We start from the raw sequence: 26,032 nt of genomic DNA on the forward strand, positions 1-26,032 counted from the left end.
TCCTCATCTCCTTCCTCATCTTCCCCGTCCGCTAACATGTCCGAGGAACCGGCCGTTGACAATATCCCATCCTCAGAGTCCACGGTCAATGGTGGGGTAGTGGTGGCGGCCGCACCTAGGATGGAATGCAGTGCCTCATAGAAACGGGATGTCTGTGGCTGGGATCCGGAGCGTCCGTTTGCCACTTTGGTCTTCTGGTAGCCTTGTCTCAGCTCCTTGATTTTCACGCGGCACTGCGTTGCATCCCGGCTGTATCCTCTCTCTGCCATGGCTTTAGAGATCTTCTCGTCGATCTTTGCATTCCGTCTTTTGGAGCGCAGCTCGGAAAGCATGGACTCATCGCCCCACACAGCGATCAGATCCAAGACTTCCCGATCAGTCCATGCTGGGGCCCTCTTTCTATTCTGAGATTGCACGGCCATCTCTGCTGGAGAGCTCTGCATCGTTGCCAGTGCTGATGAGCTCGCCACGATGTCCAAACAGGAAATGAGATTCAAACTGCCCAGACAGGAAAAGGAATTCAAATTTTCCCGGGGCTTTTCCTGTGTGGCTGGTCAGAGCATCCGAGCTCGGACTGCTGTCCAGAGCGTCAACAGAGTGGTGCACTGTGGGATAGCTCCCGGAGCTATTACCGTCGATTTCCATCCACACCTAGCCTAATTCGACATGGCCATGTCAAATTTAGCGCTACTCCCCTCGTCGGGGAGGAGTACAGAAATGGATTTAAAGAGACCTCTATGTCGAACTAAATAGCTTCGTGGTGTGGACGGGTGCAGGGTTAATTCGATGTAACGGCGCTAAATTCGACATAAACGCCTAGTGTAGACCAGGCCTAAGTGTTTAAGCTCTCAGACAACTAGAAATCCTCTAAGGGAAACAATGCTTGAACAACTACTTTTCAGCTGTATACTGCACTTTGAAATTGCTTTGTTATGTTGGTAGTTTGTCTCATTCTATTTAGGAATAATCTTGTTAGCTAAATGATATTACAGTTCTTGGATCCAACTTAATTCACAATGAAAATATGGATGAATTTTTCTCTCAAAAGAAAACAGTTTATTTAGCTAATACAACCATCATTGCCCTAGAACTCTGAAATAGAATAAAAATTGTACAGAAACATGAGCATGATGAAAAGAAGATGTCTGATTAAAAAGATCAGGAGAGATATATCAATTGTAACAGTATTTTATGTTTAGAAGACATTGCATTAAACTCTCGTTATCAGTGCTTTTATCAAATCAGTAAGAGTGCTGCTTTAATTTTCAGTTAAAACTCTAAACCGGCAGTACATTTTTCAATAGTCTAAATTTAAAATAAATGGATCTTCAGTTATAACTTGTTACTGACTCGTGACATTTTTAAATGAATTTTCTTACATGTCCTAAAAATGCATAATTTCAGTGAGTTTTGTCTAAATTCACAAGCAAAAACCTTTAGTTAGCGTTAGTTAAGATTGCTGTGAATAATAAACTGAATCAAAAAGAGTGGGAAATACAAAATTAAGGATTAAAAAGTATTAAAAGGTTTCAGAGTCAAGCACTCTTAAGTTAGGATATGCCAGAATGAATGTTGCCCACGCAACCTTAATTCAGCCCCCATTATGATACAGCCTTTAATTACATGCAGAAGTGACTATCTGAAAAGTTTGGTGTAAGTGACGGCATCACATAGGAACTCAGTGGCAGAGAGACAGACAGACTGCATCTCCATAGGGGCATTCAACTGCCTTAACCATAAGATTGATACTCCTTTCTCTCACTGCAACCCCCTGCCTCTTTCACTACAAATCTTCAAACTTCAGGTGAGCCAAGGTTCCTATAGACAACAGCTTACTTCACTACACAATGCTGAGTAGATCTGCCCTGTGCACTGAATGAACCAGGGGTCCTTTTGAAGACGATAAACAACTACCCTTTGAAAAGAAACACCATAACTTATTCCAGTACAAATGGCTATTAGTGAAGATGGTCACCATGCTCTGGGTGACCCTAAACCTCTGACTGCCAGAAGCTTGGACTGAATGACAAAATTGCCCTGTTGTGTTCATTCCTTCTGAAGCATCTGGTGCCAGACACTGTCAGAGACAGAATACTGAGCTAGATGAACTATTGATCTGACCCAGTATGACTGTTTTTATATAAAATTTGAAAAAAATTAGTCCTTCTCACCTCTAGTTATGGAAGAAATTATGCCCCCTTTTTTTTTAATGTATATATCCACCTACTTCATCCGTCACTAGAGCTAGTTGAAATTTTTCTAACCTAACCTTTTTAAAAAATAAAATGTAGGGTTTTTTGTTTGTTTGTTTGTTTCAATACCACTTGTTTTCTATTATAGCCATCTTCAAACATCATCCTTCTGAGGTAAGATCTTGAATCTAGAGCTGGCTAGAAAATGAAATCCCTTTTCATGAAAAATTTATCATTTTTGAGGATGGGGGAAAGTCATCCTGACCCAGGACAAAACTTAAAAAAATAAAAATAATAAAAAAAAGTTTGTATGGAAAGAGTTTAAGAAAAAATTCCATTTGTGGAAAACAAAACAAAAAAAGAGGGGGGAAAGGGGGTTGTCTTCCTGGCTCCCTGCCTGAAAGGCTTTCCAACCTGACTGCCAGAGAGTCAGGGAGCTTGCACACTCAGCCTCCTACCACGGGAAGATCTGCAGCTGGGAAGGCAGTGGGAGGAAAAGGAAGGCAGGGGTTCTCTGTCTCTCCTGGAGCTGGAGGGGAAGGAGAATTGTGCCTAGGGATCATTCCCAGTCCAGCTCCCAGAGCTGGCGGGGGAAGCGGGGGTGGAACGGGAGGGGGAAGGGAGTGGGTGGCAGAGTGCCTGGGCAATCCTCTAGGAAAGCTTCTGTCAGTTTCACTTCACATGCGGACAGTCGGGGAGCTGTAAACTCAACTTTCCTGATGAAAAGTCAAAATTTGGGACAAAATTAAAAATTTCAGAAAAGGCATTTTTCAACAGAAAAACATTCATTCAGGTGAAAAAAATTGTTCTTGATAGTTGGAGGCCATTGCTGAGGATGAATACTGACTTCCCTGGCACCAAGTGTCTGACTGCGCTGAATCCAAGATACTCCAGAATTCGTATCACTCTGTGTGTTTCCCTCATCTTTACCTCTCTGTAGAGCCCTGGTCAGAAAAACTGTCAGGATGAGATAAGTGAATTTTCTTCTTCCCTTCCTTTTGCCTTGAGCTTTTCTCAGCCTGTTTCTCTCAGTGAATCTTGCAGAGGGCACTGGCTTGATATTAGACAAACACATTAATGAACCAAAACTGTTAGTCTAAAAATCTGAAATAAAGTTTGGAATTTTCTTCAAAAAGCTCTGCAGCCAGGGAAGACTGGCTGAGCCACCAGTTGCTGCAAAGGCAGAAAAAGAAAAAGAAAAAGGAAAGGAACTTCAGGAAGTAGGGAATTTCCTTGGTGCCAGCAAATGACAATTTTTACCCCCAAGCTGCACGCAGTTTGCAGTACCACCCCTGTAACAAACCTGTGGACCTTAGCACAAAAAAGGCTGATTTGCAGACCCATATATGTACAAAATGTTTGTCTTCAAGAATCCTAGTGTGTTATTGGTCATGACAATCACTGAGGTCATTGTCTGCTGAGGAGTTTCTGTTTAATGCAGCTGACACAGTTTAATCTATTTCAGCTTGTGAATTCTGATCCATATCTATTTAAGTGTTACACCACATTTGAGCTTTTACAGATAGGGAATTGCTCCCTTTTTGCTTATATATGATAGAAAGCTCATTTATTTATCCTAAAGAATTTCTAGAGAAACTGCAGGATTCAGGCTGCAGTTTTATACCATGGCATGTACTTTGTTGCTCAGGGAGCTTCTCGCTCTCTCTCTCCTCTACCAGAGCCCATGATATTCATCCAGGTAAAGCAAAGGGTGGAAGTTTCACCTCCTGAGTTTGAAGTGTTTTACCCAGATCTCCAAATTTGCAACATGTTGTGCCATCTAATGAGCAATTGGATGACATGTCTTTAACAATTCAATGCCTTTACTATAACAACAGTACACTAAAATGTTTTTATTATAATAAAGGATGTGAAGAAAATAAAAAGACTAAGCTAGTGGACTGTTAGTCTTATCCTAGCAGCAAAGAGCTTGCTTCAATAATACAGTCAAACAGCTTTTAGGGCCATTTCACATTAGAGAAAACAATATCCTACTTCCAACATGCCATGTATTCACTGGACAAATGCTGTTAAATTGAAACACGGGGAAAATGTACTTTTCAAATTTTGAAGCAGACAACTGAAGTTGCTGCTACATGCAAACTATGTCATCATTTAAAAAGCGTGTTAGGGACAATCAAAACACAGTGAGTCTGATTCTGAGCTCAATTACACCAGTGAAGTTAGGAGTTACATCTGTTGATACTGATGGAATTATACCAAAGTACAGCAAAATCAGAATTCAGACCATTATTTTGGGATATCTCCTTACAACCCATTTGAGAGCGGTTTCCAAGACCACACATTGGTTCAATGGCCCACAGGATCTTTATTGTTCTGTCCATCAGCATTTCTGTCCCTCTTTATGTGGCCATGAACACAGGCATTCTGCTTCAAGGCCCTTGACTTGATGTCCCTAGCCTCTGTTTGTCAGAGGGTGGAGATGAATGGCAGGAGAGAGATCACTTGATCATTACCTGTTAGGTTCACTCCTTCTGGGACACCTGGCATTGGCCACGGTCGGTAGACAGGATACTGGGCTGGATGGACCTTTGGTCTGACCCAATATGGCCATTCTTATGTTCTTAATATTTCAAATATTTGCCCATCTAAAGAACTTGAGTAACATAGTTAATCTGCTGCAACCTACATCTGACCTCCAAAAATGAATTCCTTCCAAAATAAAAGGCTCATATACTGCAAAAAGTGCTTACACATCAGAGGAATGTGTCTTTAAAGAAGTTATATTTACAAGCTCATATAGAGAAATATGAAATCATGTTGCCATGCATATGTAAGGGGACTGTTGCCCCTTACTAACATTCAGTGGGGGTGTTTTGGTTGGCTAGCTCCCAGCACTAAAAGGGGAGGGGTCGATGGGAAATCAGGACACTGAGACTGACAGTCCCCAGGAACAATGGCGAGAGGCCAATGCTCCAGGTCAGCCTGATTGACAGGGCGGGCAGGCTAATCAGCATGACAGGAGGCCAGGGTGGGTCCCGTCCGCCGTGTGAGTTGGAATTGCCTGGGTCAGACTGAGTGGGGCCGAGCTAAGGAGAAAGCAGGGGCCCAAGCTGAGCTGGAAAGCAGAACCGTGCCAGATCCAGAGGGGCCAGAACTGCAGCCACAGAGCCAGAGACGCAGCCCAGGGAGAGCAGATCCTGTGTCAGGAGCAGAGCTGCAGCCACAGAGCCAGAGACGCAGCCCAGGGAGAGCAGATCCTGTGCTGGGAGCAGAGCTGCAGCCACAGAGCCAGAGACGCAGCCCAGGGAGAGCAGATCCTGTGCTGGGAGCAGAGCCGCAGCCACAGAGCCAGAGACGCAGCCCAGGGAGAGCAGATCGTGTGCTGGGAGCAGAGCCGCAGCCACAGAGCCAGAGACGCAGCCCAGGGAGAGCAGATCCTGTGCTGGGAGCAGAGCTGCAGCCACAGAGCCAGGTGTGGTGAGCAAGTGGGGTCAGCCAAGGGGGGACCTTGGGCAAAGGGCCCAGCACAGAAAGACACCCCTAGCCAAGGGCCCTTGCAGGCCAGACCAGGAGGGGGACCTTAACCTGACGGGGGGCTGACGCTGGGAAGAAGGGTCCCACCACTCAAAGCCCGGAGGTGTGTGGCCACCACCATTGCAAGTGTCCAACCCGCAGCATACCTGCAGCACAGCCAGGGCCTGAGACGGAAATCTGGGACCTACAAGGAACAGACTGCGAAGTGCCCTGATGTCCAGAGACACTGTTTGTGATGTTCCCTGCCACAAAGCAGGGTGATGTGTTTTCCTTTAACCTTTCCCATTTTTCCTTGTTCTTTTCTTTAGATTAATTGTTAATTAAACAACTTGTATTTGCTTTAAATTGTATGGAATAATCAGTGGGTCAGGGAGGTGCCCAGTGCAGAGAGGGTACCCCGGAGTGGGGACACCCTAGCCCCTGTCCTAGGTGACCACAGCAGGGTTGGGGGTTGAGCCCCCCAGGAATCCTGGGCCCAGCCTTGTTGGGATTACGAGGACTCTGCCAGACAGGAGAGTGGAAGGGGAGTCCTCAAGGGCAGTGAGGCCTCTGGGTAAAGGGAGTGGGAGCGAGGACTCAGATCCTTTCGCTAGCCCACTTCACCGGGGTAGTGCAGAAGCCAGGAAAGTTCCCCACAATAGCGGGACCATTCCCCCGCTTACACATACACATATCTACGTGTATGTATCAGTAGTAGCTGACATAGTGAGCCAGGTCCTCAGCTGGTGCAAGTCAGCACAGCTCCATTGAAGCAGGCTCAGATGCAGGTCTGTGGCACTATGAAGGAATAAGTGATACCCCTCTCTTAAGGTCAGAGGCCTGGGAGCTGGCCTGGCTGTCTAATTAGTCACACCCCATGGCACCTGAGAAAGAGGTGGACCTTAATTAGCAGACCCTTATATAGATAGATCAGCAAGATATGGCTGAGGGAGGAGGAAATGCAATACCCTCCAGGAAATTGAGGGGTCAGAGGCAGTGTCTCAGTGGACTGCTACTGAAGTTACTGTTGAGAGGAATTGCTCCAGAAAACCAAATAGACAAAAGGGGAGACTGGCTGGGAATTCTGTATTGCTGAGGCTGAGGCAAAAGCCAGCAAATCTGGTTACCGGAACTACAGGTGTAAGAGACTAGTTTGGGGAAAGGATTGCTATTCTTGCACAGACTTTGAAGAAAGAGTCTGCAAGGGTTATTATGTTGTCCTACGAAGGCTCAGTTAAAGAAGCTACCTAAACTGACAAATAGCTTCCCTGGATTCCTTGAGAAAGCTCAATCAAATTAACTAGGGTTACCATACGTCCGGATTTTCCCGGATATGTCCGGATTTTTGGTCCTCAAATCCCTGTCCGGGGGGGGGAATTGCCAAAAAGCCGGACATGTCCGGGAAAATAGGGAGGGGGCTTGGGGCTTGGGTCCGGGCTGGAGCCGCTGGGGCCGGAGCCGGAGCCGCTGGGGCTGGCGCCGCTCGACCAGGGCCGGTGCCGGGCCCCAAGCCGCTCGACCAGGGCCGGGCCCCGAGCCGCTCAGCCGGAACCAGGGCCCGAGCCAAGCTGGGCCCGAGCCACTGGGACTGGGGCGGGAGGTGCTCGGCCGCCAGCCGGAGCTGCTCGGCTGGGGCCGGGGCCAATGCCCCGGGGCCCGAGCCGAGCTGAAGTCACTAGGGCCGGGGGTGCTCGGCCGGGGCTGGGGTGCTCAGCTGGAACTAGGACCGGCGCCCCAGGGCCCGAGCCGAGCCAGGCCGGAGACGCCGGGGCCAGAGCCTCTTGGCTGGGGCCGGCCGGCCGCCGGAGGGAGCCACTCGGCCGGGGAGGGCCGGACTGGGCGGCGCCTCCTCGCACCCGCCACCGCCCCAGCCCCAGCTTACCTGCTGCCTCCCTGTTTCAGGCTTCCCGCGAACATTTGATTCGCGGGAAGCAGGGGAGGGGGAGGAGCAGGGGGTGGGGCTGGGGGTGGAGTTGGGGCGGGGCCGGGGCCCCGTGGAGTGTCCTTTTTTTTAATTAAAATATGGTAACCCTAAAATTAATCCCAGGGAGTGGGCTGACCCAGCAGAACAAAGTGTAGTCCAATAAGAGAAGGTAATTATCAAATAGGCCTAAGCCTTTACATGCAAAAAAAGTCACAGTCTAAATCTGAGTGCACGGAGAATCAGGCCCTCTCTGTCAATATACAACACTGAGTGGGACTTTGTTTTGTTAAAATGTTCAGGAAGGATGTTGTGGTTAAGAAAGAATTAAAATAACTGTGTAAAACCATGTTTAACTGTGCTCTGAAAAAAATCTTAAAAACAAACCATCAAAATTAAAACATAACTGATGGTTAACTCTCGAGACAACCTGCCATATTTTAATTGGGTGTCTGTAGTAAATATTGGTTTCTATTTTTGAGTGAAAAGTAAGAGCTTCAAAAGTGTTTATTTTCCACATTACACTAATCACTTTTGATCCCCGGCCAGAACTTCCTCCTGCAACCCAAATACTCAGATGTATGGATAATATTAACAATTGTAATTGGTATGTGAGACATTTCAGCATGCAGTGCTCCATTTTATTTTATTTTTTGTTTCAGCTGAAGTACTAACCCAACTTACCAGCAAGGGAAACCAAGTCAACAGCAACATTACTACAGCAACCAGATAAGGCTCAGCCACATGCCCCCATTCCTGGAATGCCCTCTAAAACTAGAAACAGTTTACCAAGCCACCACCCTTTTCTCATTCAAACCCCTTCTAAAACCCCACTTCTTCAACATGACCTATACAGAGTGAGATAATAAAATGTATAAAAAGAAAATTAAAAAAGAAAGAAAGAACCAACAAGGAACACACTTTAAATAAGTCACCACAAAATCCTATTATTTCAACTCTTGTCCTACCTCTCTCCTTTCCCATATTTTGTTTACTATTCTCATTTGCTGTGTCATGCCAGAATTTAAGCCCCACACCTGAAATGTGTTGCATAAAAATCAACTGTTGCAATTGTGCAAAGCCCCACTGAAGTCAGTGAGAGTCTTCATGGGCATAGCAGTCCACCCATGCTCAACAAATTGCAGGACTGGGGCCTTAGATTGTAAACTTTTCAGGCAAGCCATGTCTTTATGGACTAATGATTGTCATTTTAGGAGGAAGTGATTTACATGTTATGCCATTTTAAACATACTGTACTCTGGAAACTCCTGATGGATGTACCTTTGAAAATTCTTCTTCATCTGCCAAGTAGATTTACAAAAAACTGCCTCAAACAAGATAATGTACTTCTCTCTCTGTGCCAACAAAAACAACTTCATAACACATTTAATTAGTTTCTTTAATGAATTCCACAGCCTGAAAGCAGTCATATTTGTTATCCTCCCTCAAACTTCCATCTTCTGTTTCAATTATCAAGAAAATGTTTTATAATTTATGTATAACAAAGTCACATTGTTTCAGCAGATGATGCCCTATCCCTCTAACAATACCAATCAACAGCTCTTATTCTAAGAAGCTGTGCTACAATAATCTTTATTGTTTTAGAAAACAAACAAATGACTTTTAGTTAGAAAAAAATTGTGTAGGAAGCTTGCACTTACTTCCCAGTCCCAGAAACCACAGAGAGCAAAAAGCAGCCCCACAGCCCACTGTCCCAATATCTTCCACTGTACTCAAGGACAACAGAAAAACACATTTGCTGAAAGTTTTACTAAAATGATCAACAGTTAAATAGTTGGATAATAAATAGTTAAGGTTATCACTAAGTTTCATAGTTAACACTTAGGTTAATGAGGGCAATTCACACATCTATTAGTGTTTCAGAAAGACCATTCTGTATCAGATTATACTAGTTTTAAATTTGAAAAAAAAATTATGTTTTGCAGAAAACCTCTTTAAAAAAAATATGAAAGCTTAGATTTTCCTGCACATTTCTGCAGCAAAAGGTGGATTCTGCAGCCAGTTCCACAAATGCAGAATCACAGAATAAGTGCGGCCCTGATGATAGACTCCTTTACCAGTGAAAATCACAATAAACCTCACTGCACAGTTCTTAGAGCGATTTATTCTCTTCTGATGTAATCTAAAACAGTTATTGTACTGATTAAAGTACATCTTTTTAGAAACTGACAGTTATATCAAAATACAGTTACAATGGTATAAAGGTGCTAATATGACCGCATCCACATTAAAAGGCTGCAACAATTTAATGACATCAGTTTCCAAACAGATAGTTAAATAGGTACAAAAACAAACAAAAACAAAAAACACCGCAACCCTGACTAGACCAGCCCACAGTGCAGCGCTAAAAGGCAAAATACCTAGTTTGTGTCCATTTGTCTCAGTGAATGAGAGATCTGCCACTAACAGGAAAATATCTGTATCATAGTCACAGTGCTTAAGAGACACTACATAACAATGAAGTTTCATCACTATCAATTGAAAGGACCCCTTGAGCATTCATTAAAAGGTTCAGGCAGCATTCTAAGTGCTGACAGCTTCACACGGAGACATTTGGGAGAAATCTCAAAGTAAGACACTTCAACACAATAATAATAAACAATGAGCACCAGGCATTACTTAGGTTTTTATCTGAGGAGGTAGGAGCAAGCATTCTGAATCTGTTTCACCAGAAACCTGTGAAGAATTTTGAGCTCTTCTAGTAAACTAAAATCTCAGACCTTAGGGTATGTCTACACTACAGGATTAATTCGAATTTATATAATTCGAATTTAGGAAACCGATTTTATAAATTCGAATGTATTCGGCCACACTAGGCACCATTAATTCGGTGGTGTGCGTCCAAGCTACCATAGTAGCATCGATTTCCAGAGCGTTGCATTGTGGGTAGCTTTTACATAGCTATCCCATAGTTCCCGCAGTCTCCACCCCCCTTGGAATTCTGGGTTGAGACCCCAGTGCATGATGGGGCAAAAAACATTGTCGCAGGTAGTTCTGGGTACAGCCTCCCCCTCCCTCCCTGAAAGCAACGGCAGACAACCATTTCGCGCCTTTTTTCCTGAGTGAACTCTGCAGACTCCATTCTGCATCAAGCATGGATCCCGTTGTGCTCCAGAACGCAGTCTTGAACATTATAAACACCTCGCGCTTTCTCGTGGAGTTTATGCTTACACAGGACCAGAAACAAGAGGCGAGGAGGAGGAGGAGGAGGCGGCGATTGCAGCGCAGCGACCAGCGTGATGAGGACATGGACACGGACACAGAATTCTCTGAGACCGCGGGCCCCGGTGCTTTGGAGATTATGATGTTAATGGGCCAGGTTATAGGCTTTGAACGCCGATTCTGGGCCCGGGAAACAAGCACAGACTGGTGGGACCGCATAGTGTTGCAGGTGTGGGACGATTCCCAGTGGCTGAGAAACTTTCGCATGCGTAAGGGCACTTTCATGGAACTTTGTGACTTGCTTTCCCCTGCCCTGAAGCGCCAGAATACCAAGATGAGAGCAGCCCTCACAGTTGAGAAGCGAGTGGCGATAGCCCTGTGGAAGCTTGCAACACCAGACAGCTACCGGTCAGTCGGGAATCAATTTGGAGTGGGCAAATCTACTGTGGGGGCTGCTGTGATGCAAGTAGCCAAAGCAATCACGGAGGTGCTGCTACGAAAGGTAGTGACTCTGGGAAATGTGCAGGTCATAGTGGATGGCTTTGCTGCAATGGGATTCCCTAACTGTGGTGGGGCAATAGATGGAACCCATATTCCTATCTTGGCACCGGAGCACCAGGGTACCCAGTACATAAACCGCAAGGGGTACTTCTCAATGGTGCTGCAAGCACTTGTGGATCACAAGGGACGTTTCACCAACATCCATGTGGGCTGGCCGGGAAGGGTTCATGACGCTCGCGTCTTCAGGAACACCAATCTGTTTAAACGGCTGCAGCAAGGGACTTACTTTCCGGACCAGAAAATAACCGTGGGGGATGTTGAAATGCCAATTGTTATTCTTGGGGACCCAGCCTACCCCTTAATGCCATGGCTCATGAAGCCATACACAGGCAGCCTGGACAGGAGTCAGGAGTTGTTCAACTACAGGCTGAGCAAGTGCAGAATGGTGGTAGAATGTGCATTTGGCCGTTTAAAAGGTCGCTGGCGATCCTTATTGACTCGCTCAGACCTCAGCCAAACCAATATCCCCATTGTTATTACTGCTTGCTGTGTGCTTCACAATCTCTGTGAGAGCAAGGGGGAGACCTTTATGGCAGGGTGGGAGGCTGAGGCAAATCGCCTGGCTGCTGATTACTCGCAGCCAGACACCAGGGCGATTAGAAGAGCACACGATGAAGCGCTGCGCATTAGGGAAGCTTTGAAAACCAGTTTCATGACTGGCCAGGCTACAGTGTGAAATTTATGTTTGTTTATCCTTCCTGAAAACCCGCCCCCTTTATTGACTCATTCTCTGTAAGGAACCCACCCTCCCCCTTCCCCCAGCTTGCTTTCAAAGGAAATAAAGTCACCATTGTTTAAAAATCATTTATTCTTTATGAATTGATTATAAAAAGAGGGAGAGAACCTGAGTGGGGTTTGGGAGGAGGATCAGCGGGAAGGAAAAGCCCAGTAAAAAAAGATTAAGAAAATGGCAGCCTTTTGCTTGGGCTGTCCACTGGGGTGGAATGGGAGGGTGTACGGAGCCTCCCCCCCCGTGTTCTTACACATCTGGGTGGGGAGGCTATGGAAAATGGTGAGGAGGTAGGGGGGTTATACAGGGGCTGTAGCGGCACAGAACCTGAGTGGGGTTTGGGAGGAGGATCAGCGGGAAGGAAAAGCCCAGTAAAAAAAGGTTAAAAAAATGGCAGCCTTTTGCTTGGGCTGTCCACTGGGGTGGAATGGGAGGGTGTATGGAGCCTCCCCCCCCGTGTTCTTACACGTCTGGGTGTGGAGGCTATGGAACATGGTGAGGAGGTAGGGGGGTTATACAGGGGCTGTAGCGGCACTCGGTTCTCCAGCAGCCGTTCCTGAAGCTCCACCAGACGCCGGAGCATGTCTGTTTGCTCACGCAGCAGCCCCAGCGTTGCTTCCCGACTCCTCTGATCTTCCTGCCGCCACCTCTCATCTCGAGCGTCTCTCCTCTCCTCACGTTGGTCCCTTCTGTCCTCACGTTGGTCCCTCATGTCCTCACGTTGGTCCCTCATGTCCTCACGTTGGTCCCTCCTGTCCTCACGGTCACTGGCTTCTTTCCTATACTTGCAAACCGTCTCCTTCCACTCATTCAGATGAGCTCTTTCATTCCTGGTGGATTGCATGATTTCGGAAAACATCTCTTCTCTCGTTTTTTTTTTACGACGCCTTATCTGGGATAGCCTTCGGGAAGGAGGAGGGAGGCTTGAAACATTTGCACCTGCTGGAGGGAGTGAAAAAAGGAGAGAATTTTTTTAAAAGATACATTTTTCAGAACAATGCTTATACTCTTTCACGGTGTATACTATTCACATTACATAGCACATGTGATTTCTGTGCAAGGTCGCATTTTGCCTCTTAATATTGAGTGCCTGTGGCTTTGCTGCTAGAGATCACAGACGCAGGTCGGGGCAACAGAATTCACCTTGCATGCTGCCATGGTAAGCCACTGTCTTTAGGCTTCTGCGCCCTGCTTTCCCACATACCAAGCAAAGCCCGTTGTGCTGCAGTTTTCCTGTTAGCTTGTTTTCTGCTGCTGAAGGTTAACACCCCCCCCCCCATCCAATTCTCTGGGATGAGTGCTTTATCCCTCCCCCCACCGCCTGGCTGGTATCAGGGAAGATCCCTGCAGGAACCAAACTAACACCCCCCCCCCCCACCCGCCATGAATTCTCTGGGATGAGTGCTTTATCCCTCCCCCCACCGCGTGGCTGGTATCAGGGAACATCCCTGCTGGAACCAAACTAACACCCCCCCCCCACCCGCCATGAATTCTCTGGGATGAGTGCTTTATCCCTCCCCCCACCGCGTGGCTGGTATCAGGGAAGATCCCTGCAGGAACCAAACTAACCCCCCCCCCCCCCACCCGCCATGAATTCTCTGGGATGAGTGCTTTATCCCTCCCCCCACCGCCTGGCTGGTATCAGGGAAGATCCCTGCAGGAACCAAACTAACCCCCCCCCCCCCCACCACCCGCCATGAATTCTCTGGGATGAGTGCTTTATCCCTCCCCCCACCGCGTGGCTGGTATCAGGGAAGATCCCTGCAGGAACCAAACTAACCCCCCCCCCCCCCCACCCGCCATGAATTCTCTGGGATGAGTGCTTTATCCCTCCCCCCACCGCGTGGCTGGTATCAGGGAAGATCCCTGCAGGAACCAAACTAACCCCCCCCCCCCCCCACACCCGCCATGAATTCTCTGGGATGAGTGCTTTATCCCTCCCCCCACCGCCTGGCTGGTATCAGGGAAGATCCCTGCTAGCAAAACGCGAAAAGCTCTGGGCCAATCCTCCCCCCCCCCTTGCACTTGGCTAAATGCAGGGAAGGATTTCTTTTCAGCCACAGGCAAACAGCCCAGTAGGAACGGCCACCTCAGTCCCCTTAATTAAATTCCCTTATTTCAACCAGGTTACCCTAAGCGATATCACTCTCCTGAGGATTACACAGCAAGATAAAGAACGGATGTTGCTTGAATGCCAGCAAACACCGGGACCATACGCTGCCAGGCTCTGTCAGGCAATGATACCAGATTACTTGCTACTAGCATGGCGTGGTCAAGTGTCCTACCATGGAGGACGGAATAAGGCTGCACTGCCCAGAAACCTTGTGGCAAGGCTTTTGGAGTACCTCCAGGAGAGCTTCATGGAGATGTCCCTGGAGGATTTCCGCTCCATCCCCAGACATGTTAACAGACTTTTCCAGTAGCTGTACTGGCTGCGAATGCATCCCAAGTGCTCAGGGCAAATTAATCATTAAAAATGCTTGCTTTTAAACCATGTTTTATATTTTAAAAGGTAAACTCACCTGAGGTCCCTTCCATGGGGTCATGGTCTTGGGTGCTGGCTTGGGAGGCTTGGGAGGGTACTTCAGTCAGGGTGAGAAACAGTTCCTGGCTGTTGGGGAGAACGGAGAGCTGGGTGCTCTCTGCCAGCTCGTCCTCCTCCTCCTCCTCTTCCCCTTCCGCGGAATCATCAGGTGTCCCTGATGAGATTATCCCCAGCTCGGAATCCACAGTCAGAGGTGGGGTAGTGGTGGCGGCCCCCCCTAGAAATGCATTTAGCTCAGCGTAGAAGCGGCATGTCCGCGGCTCTGACCCGGAGCGACCGTTTGCCTCCTTTGCTTTTTGATAGGCTTGTCTGAGCTCCTTGACTTTCACGCGGCACTGATCTGTGTCCCTATTGTGGCCTCTCTCCATCATGCCCTTGGAAATTTTTTCATAAGTTTTGGCATTTCGTCTTTTCGAACGCAGTTCAGCTAGCACTGAATCCTCTCCCCATATAGAGATCAAATCCAGTACCTCCTGTACGGTCCATGCTGGTGCTCTTTTTCGATTATCAGCCTGCATGGTTACCTGTGCTGATGAGCTCTCTGTGGTCACCTGTGCTCTCCACGCTGTGCAAACAGGAAATGAAATTCAAATGTTCCCGGGGCTTTTCCTGTCCACCTGGCCAGTGCATGCGAGTTCAGATTGCTGGCCAGAGCGGTCACAATGGTGCACTGTGGGATAGCTCCTGGAGGCCAATAACATCGAATTGCGGCCACACTAACGCTAATTCGAATTGACAAATTCGATTTTGGCGCTACTCCGCTCGTCGGGGTGGAGTACAGAAATCGAATTAAAGGGCCCTTTAATTCGAATTAAATGGCTTCGTTGTGTGGACGGTTCCAGAGTTAATTCAAATTAAAGCCACTAAATCCGAATTAAAGGTGTAGTGTAGACCAGGCCTTAGATGATCAGGGTGAAGTCCTGACTCCACTGAAGTCAATGGGAGTTTTACCTCTGAACTTTAGTGCGGCCAGGATTTCATCCTAGATGGCTCAGTGTAGCTTTTTTTAGTTCCATCATGTTAGTATGATTTTCTGAGCTGAAAACAAACAATGCAGGAATGATTTCAAACGAAGCAAAATGGAGTGTTTGACAATATCATCATTAGTAAGGTGGTATAAAGTACAGAAGCCATGAAGGTATTTGGCATTAGTTTCTATTAATTCAAAATACAGCTGTCCAAAAGGAAAGAAAAGGTGCTAGAATCAGTTTGAATTGAATGTAGGGCAAAAAAAACCTCTTGAAACACAGATTTAAAAAAGTACAAACTGGAGGGACTTCTAGAATTATCTATATACCCTCACACTTCCAAAAGTTGGAGTTATCAACAGATGAAATTTGGATAGATGCAAACTCTTATGTAAATTTGTATGTCTCCTTTGCTGGTTTTCATCCTTTGGGATGAACCCAAGAAACTGCCAATTATCTGGGGTTATCTGTACACCCAGGCCCTTATACCCTGGCTTGCCCCATTTCACTTTTGGGGGGGGGGCGGTTGGGGGGGGAAGAGAGATATGCTGCCTGGAAACTTTTAAGTAGGCATTAATGTCAGCTATCAAATAGCACTTGATGGCGATCAGAACTATATTTAACAATTCAAGCTTACATAAACATACACTATTTCCAAACAAGTATTTTATAGAGAATAAAACCTAAGTGGTTAATCACAGTTTTTCTAGCTCACTGCAATTCTGATATGAAATACTAATAAAAAAGCACAAATTATTTTAACTATGATCCCTTCCCTAGCTTATGGATGTGGGGTGGCATTTTGCCCTGGCAAACCACTCACTGGTGTTTTCTACTTAACTTTCAGTTTTACTAGGTAATCCAGGAAGTCATAACGCATGTGTGCATACGTTCTACTTGATGTAAAAAGATTGTTTCTTTGTCTGTAGCTGTCTGATCAGTTTCTCTGCTACACTGTTTACTGACATGAGGGTTTTGTTTGTTTGTTTTTGTCTCTTCAGGGTAGCCATTGTGTACTATGCCCCCGGCTCACATCCAGATCTTACAAAAACAACAAGGAGTCTGGTGGCACCTTAAAGACTAACAGATTTATTTGGGCATAAGCTTTCGTGGGTAAAAACCTCACTTCTTCGGATGCATAGAGTGAAAGTTACAGATGCAGGCATTATATACTGACACATGGAGAGCAGGGAGTTACTTCGCAAGTGGAGAACCAGTGTTGACAGGGCCAATTCAATCAGGGTGGATGTAGTCCACTCCCAATAATAGATGAGGAGGTGTCAATTCCAGGAGAGGAAAAGCTGCTTCTGTAATGAGCCAGCCACTCCCAGTCCCTATTCAAACCCAGATTAATGGTGTTAAATTTGCAAATGAATTTTAGTTCTGCTGTTTCTCTTTGAAGTCTGTTTCTGACGTTTTTTTGTTCAATGATAGTGACTTTTAAATCTGTAATAGAATGACCAGGGAGATTGAAGTGTTCACTTACTGGCTTTTGTATGTTACCATTCCTGATGTCCGATTTGTGTCCATTTATTCTTTTGCGGAGGGACTGTCCGGTTTGGCCAATGTACATGGCAGAGGGGCATTGCTGGCACATGATGGCATATATAACATTAGTGGATGTGCAGGTGAATGAGCCCTTGATGGTGTGGCTGATGTGGTTGGGTCCTCTGATGGTGTCGCCAGAGTAGATATGGGGACAGAGTAGGCAACGAGGTTTGCTACAGGGATTGGTTCCTGGGTTGGTGTTTCTGTGGTGTGGTGTGTAGTTGCTGGTGAGTATTTGCTTCAGGTTGGGGGGTTGTCTGTAAGCGAGGACTGGCCTGCCTCCCAAGGTCTGTGAGAGTGAGGGATCATTTTCCAGGATAGGTTGTAGATCGTGGATAATGCGCTGGAGAGGTTTTAGCTGGGGGCTGTATGTGATGGCCAGTGGTGTTCTGTTATTGTCCTTGTGGGGCCTGTCCTGTAGTAGGTGATTTCTGGGTACCCGTCTTGCTCTGTCAATCTGTTTCCTCACTTCCCCAGGTGGGTATTGTAGTTTTACGAATCCTTGATAAAGATCTTGTAGGTGTTTGTCTCTGTCTGAGGGGTTGGAGCAAATTCGGTTGTATCTTAGGGCTTGGCTGTAGACAATGGATCGTGTGATGTGTCTTGGATGGAAGCTGGAGGCATGTGGGTACGTATAGTGGTCAGTAGGTTTCCGGTATAGGGTGGTGTTTATGTGACCATCACTTATTTGCACTGTAGTGTCCAGGAAGTGGATCTCTTGTGTGGACTGGTCCAGGCTGAGGTTGATGGTGGGGTGGAAATTGTTGAAGTCCAGGTGGAATTCTTCAAGGGCCTCCTTTCCGTGGGTCCATATGATGAAGATGTCATCAATGTAGCGCAAGTAGAGGAGGGGCACTAGGGGACGAGAGCTGAGGAAGCGTTGTTCTAAGTCGGCCATAAAAATGTTGGCATATTGTGGGGCCATGCGGGTACCCATAGCAGTGCCACTGACTTGAAGCTATAAGTTGTCCCCAAATCTGAAGTGGTTGTGGGTGAGGACAAAGTCACAAAGCTCAGCCACCAGGCGTGCTGTGGCCTCATCAGGGATACTGTTCCTGACAGCTTGTAGTCCATCCTCAGATCTTAATGAGCTTGTCATTTAACTATCCTATGTTAAAAGATTTAATAAAGTAGCTCACTCAAAATGAAGCTCATCTAGGCATTGTTAATTCCACCCTCCAAGCTCAGAGAAAGTGCTTGTCACTACCTGGTGTCTTCTGCTAGCTGTAGAAGGGTGGGTTCCAAATTCATTTTTGCAAGTTTTTCAACATTTCTTTATATTTTTATCCCCGGGTATTTAATTGCCTCTTGTAGGAGCAGGATTTTATAATTGTACTATGAGAATTAATGTATGATTTGATTTTATCCTGTCAGCCACCCTCTTTGAATAGCAGAAAGGAATGACAGACCAGAACAATCCTTATGACTGAGTATGGTCACCCTTTTGTTTTAGGATAAGTTATAATGTCTACTATGGTTTCCTATATGTATTGCAAATTAGGCACTCTAGTTAAATATACATTTCTTTGTTTTAAGGTTTTAGTAAGTAAGAGACAGGATCTTGTATTGTATCTATGTTAAGGAGATTAGAAGGATGTTGAGAGCCTGAAGCCCCAATGTGAATTGTTTTAGTTATAAGATTTAGCAAGGCTTGATTTACAATGTATTCTGCTGAATACAAAATGCTGCTGTCTGTATACCTTTGAAGGTTTCTGTAAGAGATTGTTTGTGTGAATGAGGAATGCATGCATCAGGAAAAGATAAGGTGTGAAAGCCATCACAAATGTCCAGATGGTCAAGAAAAAGTGAGAGACTTGGAAAGACCAGGAGACAATCAGAAAACATCTATTGTATCCGATGCTAAACGTGTTAGCAGCATTGACATCTCAGAGGCGAGGCAGGCACCCCTGAAGGCAAGACAACAAATGGGAGATAATGATGGGAAGCCTGACAATAACCATCAAATGATAACACCACTTAAGGACTAATGATTACAGGATGACATTGCAAAATGCATGGACTCAAATGGGAATTTACAACTATATAGCTGGGGTGTTTTGCCATGGAACTCTGGGTTTAATCCTGCAAATCAAGGGCCTGCCAGAACCTGTTAAAAGCCTCCTCTCCAGTCAGATAGGTGCACGCAATAGGAGCTGTAGGGGAGCAGGCATGCTATTGGTGAGCCGGACGGTGCAGACGCTGACAAACGCCAGGAGGGAGACCTCACAGGTACAGAGGTGAAGAGCAGGGGAAACCCTGCACAACAGGGCGTACAGCCCTTCTGGGCCTCAAAGGTTTGAAGGAAGAGACCCCACCAGAGGGGAGAGACTGAACTGGGTGTCTGGCCTGCCGCTACTGTGCCCGGAGGAGCTACCAGAGACTAAGGGCATGGCTACACTTGAAGATGTAGAGCGCCGGGAGTTAAACCAGCCCTCAGAGACAGCAGCAGGGAAAGTGCTGCTGTGTGTTCACATTGTGCTCGTGACTGTGAAGCATGTCCACATTAGCAGCTCTTGCAACACCACAGAGAGCAGTGCATTGTGGTAGCTATCGCAGTGTGCAAGTAGCTGCAGCATGCTTTGAAAAGGGTTTGCAATGCCTAATGGGGCAGGCACAGCATCACATGATGCAGGTTTCCCCAATCCCATTGTTCCATGGGCATCCTATTAGATTGCCAGCTGCTTTTCAAATGAGGGAGTGTGTTGTGTGTATATGGGGGGAGAGACAGTGTGTTTTGGGGGGCAGTGTGTCAGCATGCTATCTTGTAAGTTCAGACAATGGCAGGAGGAAGGGGGAAACTTGACATCAGCCCCCACCCCCTGCACCTCTCTCACACACACACACACACACCCCTGCCTCTGCAGCAGGAGCATTCCACAGTAATGGTTTGCTTTGTGTCCCGGAGCAGATAAGCATGCAGGCTGTCAGAAACGGAGCTTTGAAAGGGGATATCTGCATGCCTGCAGCCGAGTTCAAAACAATGACCAGAGTGGCCACTTGACTTCATGTGATTATCGGACGTTTACGGAGGCCAATCACAGCGCAGTAATGCAACACGTTGTCCACACTGACACCCCGGCGTTCCATCCCGAGCACAGCAAGCTCTATTCTTCTCATGGAGGTGGATTACCAGGAGCGCTCCAGCTGCAGAGTCCAGGTGCTCTAAGTGCCTTGCCAGCGTGGACACCTCAGGAGTTAGGGCTCCCGGGCTAATTTAATGAGCTCTAGCTTGCAAGTGTAGCCAATGCCTAAGAAGCTCTCCTCCCCCTCCCCTGTCAGGGAGGCCGGGAGGAACCCCTACTCAGACAAGGTGGGGACAGTAAACCGAGGGGCATGGGGAAATTCCCAACGAGAGAGGAATCCCCCAGCCCACCACTAACAGGCAGTGTGGAACCCACTAAGGTAGAGAAGGAGCTCTGCCACAACAGATAACACTGGTCTACAATTTTTGAGAAGTCGTCTGCTTCAGAGATAAAATATGCTATTTATTATGTATTTTGATGTGCTGAATTCAAATATGACAATTAAAACAACTGATTGGCTACTGTTTCTAAGATATTTAAGTTTTTACATTTTATGTCTATGTATATTGTGTAGATAGTAGCGTTTTAATCATAAATTGTAAACCTAGGTCTTTTCATGTGTTTATGGTTGCTTTACATGATAATATTTCACCTGTCCTGTTTATGTAACACTTTAAAAATCAGCAAAAGAGTTATATAAATAAAATTTATTATGAAACAAAAGACAAAAAACTATTATGTACATAGTTTAGTCCTATTCAGTGTCTACTCGGCGCTTCTTGGCTTGTCTCTTGTATTCATTAAATGGAGCATCTCTTGTCACTGTCCAGCAATAGTCTGCAAGCATTGATGGGCTCCATTTGCCCTGATAGCATTTCTCCATTGTTGCAATGTCCTGGTGAAATCGCTCGCCATGCTCGTCGCTCACTGCTCCGCAGTTCGGTGGAAAAAAATCTAGTTGAGAGTGCAAAAAATGTATCTTTAGTGACATGTTGCAACCAAGGGCTTTTGTATGCCTTGAGGAGGTTTTCCACCAACAACCTGTAGTTGTCTGCCTTGTTGTGTCCGAGAAAAATTATTGCCACTAACTGGAAGGCTTTCCATGCCGTCTTTTCCTTGCCACGCAGTGCATGGTCAAATGCATCATCTCGAAGAAGTTCACGAATCTGAGGTCCAACAAAGACACCTTCCTTTATCTTAGCTTCACTTAACCTTGGAAATTTTCCACGGAGGTACTTGAAAGCTGCTTGTGTTTTGTCAATGGCCTTGACAAAGTTCTTCATCAGACCCAGTTTGATGTGTAAGGGTGGTAACAAAATCTTCCTTGATTCAACAAGTGGTGGATGCTGAACACTTTTCCTCCCAGGCTCCAATGACTGTTGGAGTGGCCAATCTTTCTTGATGTAGTGGGAATCTCTTGCACGACTATCCCATTCACAGAGAAAACAGCAGTACTTTGTGTATCCAGTCTGCAGACCAAGCAAGAGAGCAACAACTTTCAAATCGCCACAAAGCTGCCACTGATGTTGGTCATAGTTTATGCACCTCAAAAGTTGTTTCATGTTGTCATAGGTTTCCTTCATATGGACTGCATGACCAACTGGAATTGATGGCAAAACATTGCCATTATGCAGTAAAACAGCTTTAAGACTCGACTTCGATGAATCAATGAACAGTCTCCACTCATCTGGATCGTGAACGATGTTGAGGGCTGCCATCACACCATCGATGTTGTTGCAGGCTACAAGATCACCTTCCATGAAGAAGAATGGGACAAGATCCTTTTGATGGTCACGGAACATGGAAACCCTAACATCACCTGCCAGGAGATTCCACTGCTGTAGTCTGGAGCCCAACAGCTCTGCCTTACTCTTGGGTAGTTCCAAATCCCTGACAAGGTCATTCAGTTCACCTTGTGTTATGAGGTGTGGTTCAGAGGAGAAGGATGGGAGAAAATGTGGGTCCTGTGACATTGATGGTTCAGGACCAGAAGTTTCATCCTCTTCCTCTTCCTCTTCCTTGTCTGACTCAAGTGAGAATGATTCTGGTGCATCAGGAACCGGCAGTCCTTCTCCGTGGGGTACTGGGCATATAGCTGATGGAGTGTTTGGATAATGCACAGTCCACTTTTTCTTCTTTGACACACCTTTCCCAACTGGAGGCACCATGCAGAAGTAACAATTGCTGGTATGATCTGTTGGCTCTCTCCAAATCATTGGCACTGCAAAAGGCATAGATTTCCTTTTCCTGTTCAACCACTGGTGAAGATTTGTTGCACAAGTGTTGCAGCATATGTGTGGGGCCCACCTCTTGTCCTGATCTCCAATTTTGTGATGCAAAAGTCACTTCACCACAAACATAGCAGAAGTTATCTGCACTGTTCACACAAGTACGAGGTATCTCTGCTCACTTTGGCTAAACAGAAATGTGTCCCTTCGCAAAATCAAACACTGACAAATAAGAGAGCACGACGCTGTATGAGTTCTAGAGGTGATATAGGGCAATTTGTTCAGCAGAGTGATGTAAGTTTCGTTATGATTGCATCATCCATGACTTCTAGGAATAACATGATGCAATTCATATCATGTATGACGCAATACCAGCTTCAGATTGCATCATTCATTGTTTTGCCTAAAAAGCAAGTACTGTCCAAACCCAGTCATAGATTTATTCATAGATCCAGTCAAAGATGTATTTTAGTCATTTCTGGTTTAAATTGAAGCTCAGGACAAGTATGTCTTGCTTAAGTCCCTCAAGATCAGTGAGGAAACAGATAACTGGAGCCAAAGCAGCTTCATACCAAAAACTATTATTATATTACTTTGGTATAAATGGTCACTGCTCTGTGTAGGGCTATTAACAAAATAACTTGCTTTCCATTATTTTCTAGCAACAGTTTTAAGGCTTACAGCAAGAGGTACAGTAGAGGAAAGGGTACTCAGCACAACAGGATTTTAAACTTTGAAGCATGAAAAATGTCTTTAGCTACACTAAATCTATATAGCCACCTGGTATTCCTTCTGACAGATTTCTAAGACACTCTTTTTTATATTTAATTTTAGATTATGGAAATTGTTTTCTAGTAGTAAAACTTATAACAATCTTAACAGTTAGATGCGCCAATTTTGTATCTACATAAATGCAGATATAAAATAACATTGAGGAATCGTGTTGTCTGACAGGTCAATAATTGTGGTGGAGCTATCTGGGAAAACCACCACAGATATAGTTAATTTTTATTTGCCAAACAGGATCACAACAAATATCATTATGATTCCACTAACTGGTGTCCATAAAACACAAATTCTTAATGTCATTTTATATTTTTAATCATTTAAAGGAATGATTATCAATTATAATTTATTGTATTGCTTATTCAGAAGTTCTGTTTTTCTCTTGATTCACTTGTGTTGCTGGGATCTGAGAAAGAGAGGTGGCCCATGTTCCATATAGAAGTGCCTCTTTGTGGCACTGCTGAGAGACTCATATCAGATGTGAGAATAAAGATGATAGCAATTTTGAAACTACCACTGGGACATGGCTCTGCACCACACTTTGTCCAGGTTGCGTTCAAATGCCCTGCATGCTGCCTAACAAGACTGCAACATCAGGAGTGATACACAATGAAAAGTTGTTGGGCCAGGCCTAATTTGCAATTTTTCTACCCGTTTTACATTTGTATAAATCCATTGATTTGAACAAAATGTAGAATCACACCTAGTACAGAATTCAAAAAGAAAAATTTAAAACTGCATTATCTGTGAGAATGGTGATGGAAATATAATGGAGTGAGCTTCACTCCAGGTGAGTTTGGAGTTGATGAAGAGAATAGGAAAATACCAAAGTAGGTTAACCTTTTTTCCTCCTTTTGACCTGAAATAATATTTAACAGTGTTCACCTATTACAATACAATGTTTTATATACTAAAGTTTTGTTGAGTCTTCGCAAGTTTTAGAACTCTGCCTTCATCCTCATGCTGGACGTGCCAGAATCACAACTCAGATACCCTTTTGGGTCTTGCTGAGTAATGTAATTAGCAGGTTTGTTCTCTTTAGTTGCTTAGGCATCCTGCAAACATGCACATAATTATATGCATGTGAGTAGCTTCACTGGCTTCAGTTGAGTTACCCACATCTGTCAATTTAAGCACATGCATAACTGTGAAGCCCACCATTCAATCTATATGACATGAGCTCCTATGTGCCTGATCCACATAAGCAACTCTGCTATTTTTACTTCTTTAAAAAGTCATTTAGCTTGAGCTATAGAAGGTTATGCTCTGAACTCTGAGGTTTCAGGTTCAATTCCTTGTGATGACCAAGGGGATGATTATTACATTTGCAGGATCATGACCACAATTTGCCACCTTTATGTGAGCTTGTGTAAATTGTAATAGATGAAAAATAATGTAGTATAAAGGGAAAGCCGGTGTAAACAGAAATAGATATGTAAATTGCAGCCAGGCTTTGAAAAAATGCCTGTCAAAATCATGCATAATTTTATCATAGAGATATTAGTATATAAAAGAAAAAACATTCCTTAGGTTGTCAGGAATAGCCAAGAAAATAAAGATGTAAAGCACCTACTTGAAATATGGATGTAGAACAGGCTGTTCCAATACATCTGTCAGGGCCAGCAGATAAAAAGATGCATGTTAACTTTGGACTACCCTCTTGAAATAAATAGCTAAACTTAATTTGCTATAGAGTTTTGAAAGAGCAGTAATTTACTTTCTGTTCCAGACAAGATGGGTGCGACACAGAGCTAACATTTTGATGATTACATTGTTGTTATCCCAAATGATTAAGGTTGACAAGCAGATAGAATATTTAAATATGAATCTCACTAGTTTGTAGAACTCATCCAAACAGATATAGCTTAATTGCTGAAAGTGGAAAGCTGCCCTTCTGATGATAGACCCATAGGAGGTCTAAAGATAATACAAAAGGAAGCTATATTAAAAAGAATAAGGAAGTTTGAAATCTCTTATGTAAGAGACATTGCACATGCCTGGAGTTGAGAAAGTAAATGTTCTGTATAGCTGAGTGTAGAAGTGACTCGAATATGGCTAGGGGAACATTAATTTCTGAATATTTAAGGTCTCCCAGTAATCTCAACAATTTTCAACATTGAAGATGTTTCTATCAAAACAGTGGAAGAAAAATTACCCAATTGAAAAAATGCTGATACTTTACAATTAATTTTCTGTTGGGTTAATAAAATTACTTAATATGACAGCTGTTGGCCTCTGTAACTATCCTCTGCCCACTTGTTGGCCTGCATGGAACAGCATATAAGTAGTTATAATGGGCTGTTTATGGGTAGTGAAGAAATCAATTTATGTATTAAACTGTCTGCACTTCAGCAGAGCTGCAGTCTCAGCCACAGGCCATCTATGCCTGTCTCAAGAAGTGTTTGGTTTTAAAAGCTAGATATAATAGAGATTTGGGGCCTGCTCATGCTCCCCTTTGCTCCTTCATCTTCCAAATCAGGCTTTCGTTATATTAGGTGCCTGTGCCAAAGGAAAACTACCTTTGTGTGTGTAAACAGCTGAAATAGCTGTCTGCAGTCTAGAAAAATGAAATTAGATTACATTCTTTTATAATAAACATTTGAATTTTTTGTAGTGTCAGAAGGAAAAAGAATTGAGAAAGTGAATTTGAGAGAGATGGGGTATATTATTCATGTAGTTCTCATTGATTTTGGAAGTTGCAAGCATATTTGAGAGTAAAACTTTCTTCCTTCCTTCCTTATGCTAATGTTGTAAAGCAGCAGTTATAAATATTAATATTTTAGGAAAATTAAAATTACTGATAAGCTAATCCTGCAAAAGCTTTCAGTCAGAGTACCTTCCAACACCTGGTCCTGTTGACATGTGTAAAC

The 26,032-nt window shown here is 44.9% G+C and overlaps 1 protein-coding gene across 3 annotated transcripts in view; it reads right to left on the reverse strand.

Annotated features, from left to right (window-relative positions):
* MCTP1 (multiple C2 and transmembrane domain containing 1) overlaps window positions 1-26,032 on the reverse strand; it is a 497,445-nt gene that overhangs the window by 261,923 nt on the left and 209,490 nt on the right. For 2 of the 3 annotated variants that reach the window (XM_065406109.1, XM_065406107.1), the window contains exons 4-5: window positions 7,552-7,572; window positions 5,916-5,932 (exon numbers count right to left, since the gene is read on the reverse strand). The exons of the other annotated variant lie outside the window; for it this stretch is intronic. In XM_065406109.1, coding sequence (XP_065262181.1) covers window positions 5,916-5,932; window positions 7,552-7,572 — 38 coding nt within the window. The remainder of the gene's footprint in view (window positions 1-5,915; window positions 5,933-7,551; window positions 7,573-26,032) is intronic. 3 annotated transcript variants of the gene reach the window in all.

The sequence above is a fragment of the Emys orbicularis genome, chromosome 6 (genome assembly GCF_028017835.1).
Source record: "Emys orbicularis isolate rEmyOrb1 chromosome 6, rEmyOrb1.hap1, whole genome shotgun sequence".
Classification (NCBI taxonomy): Eukaryota; Metazoa; Chordata; order Testudines; family Emydidae; genus Emys; species Emys orbicularis.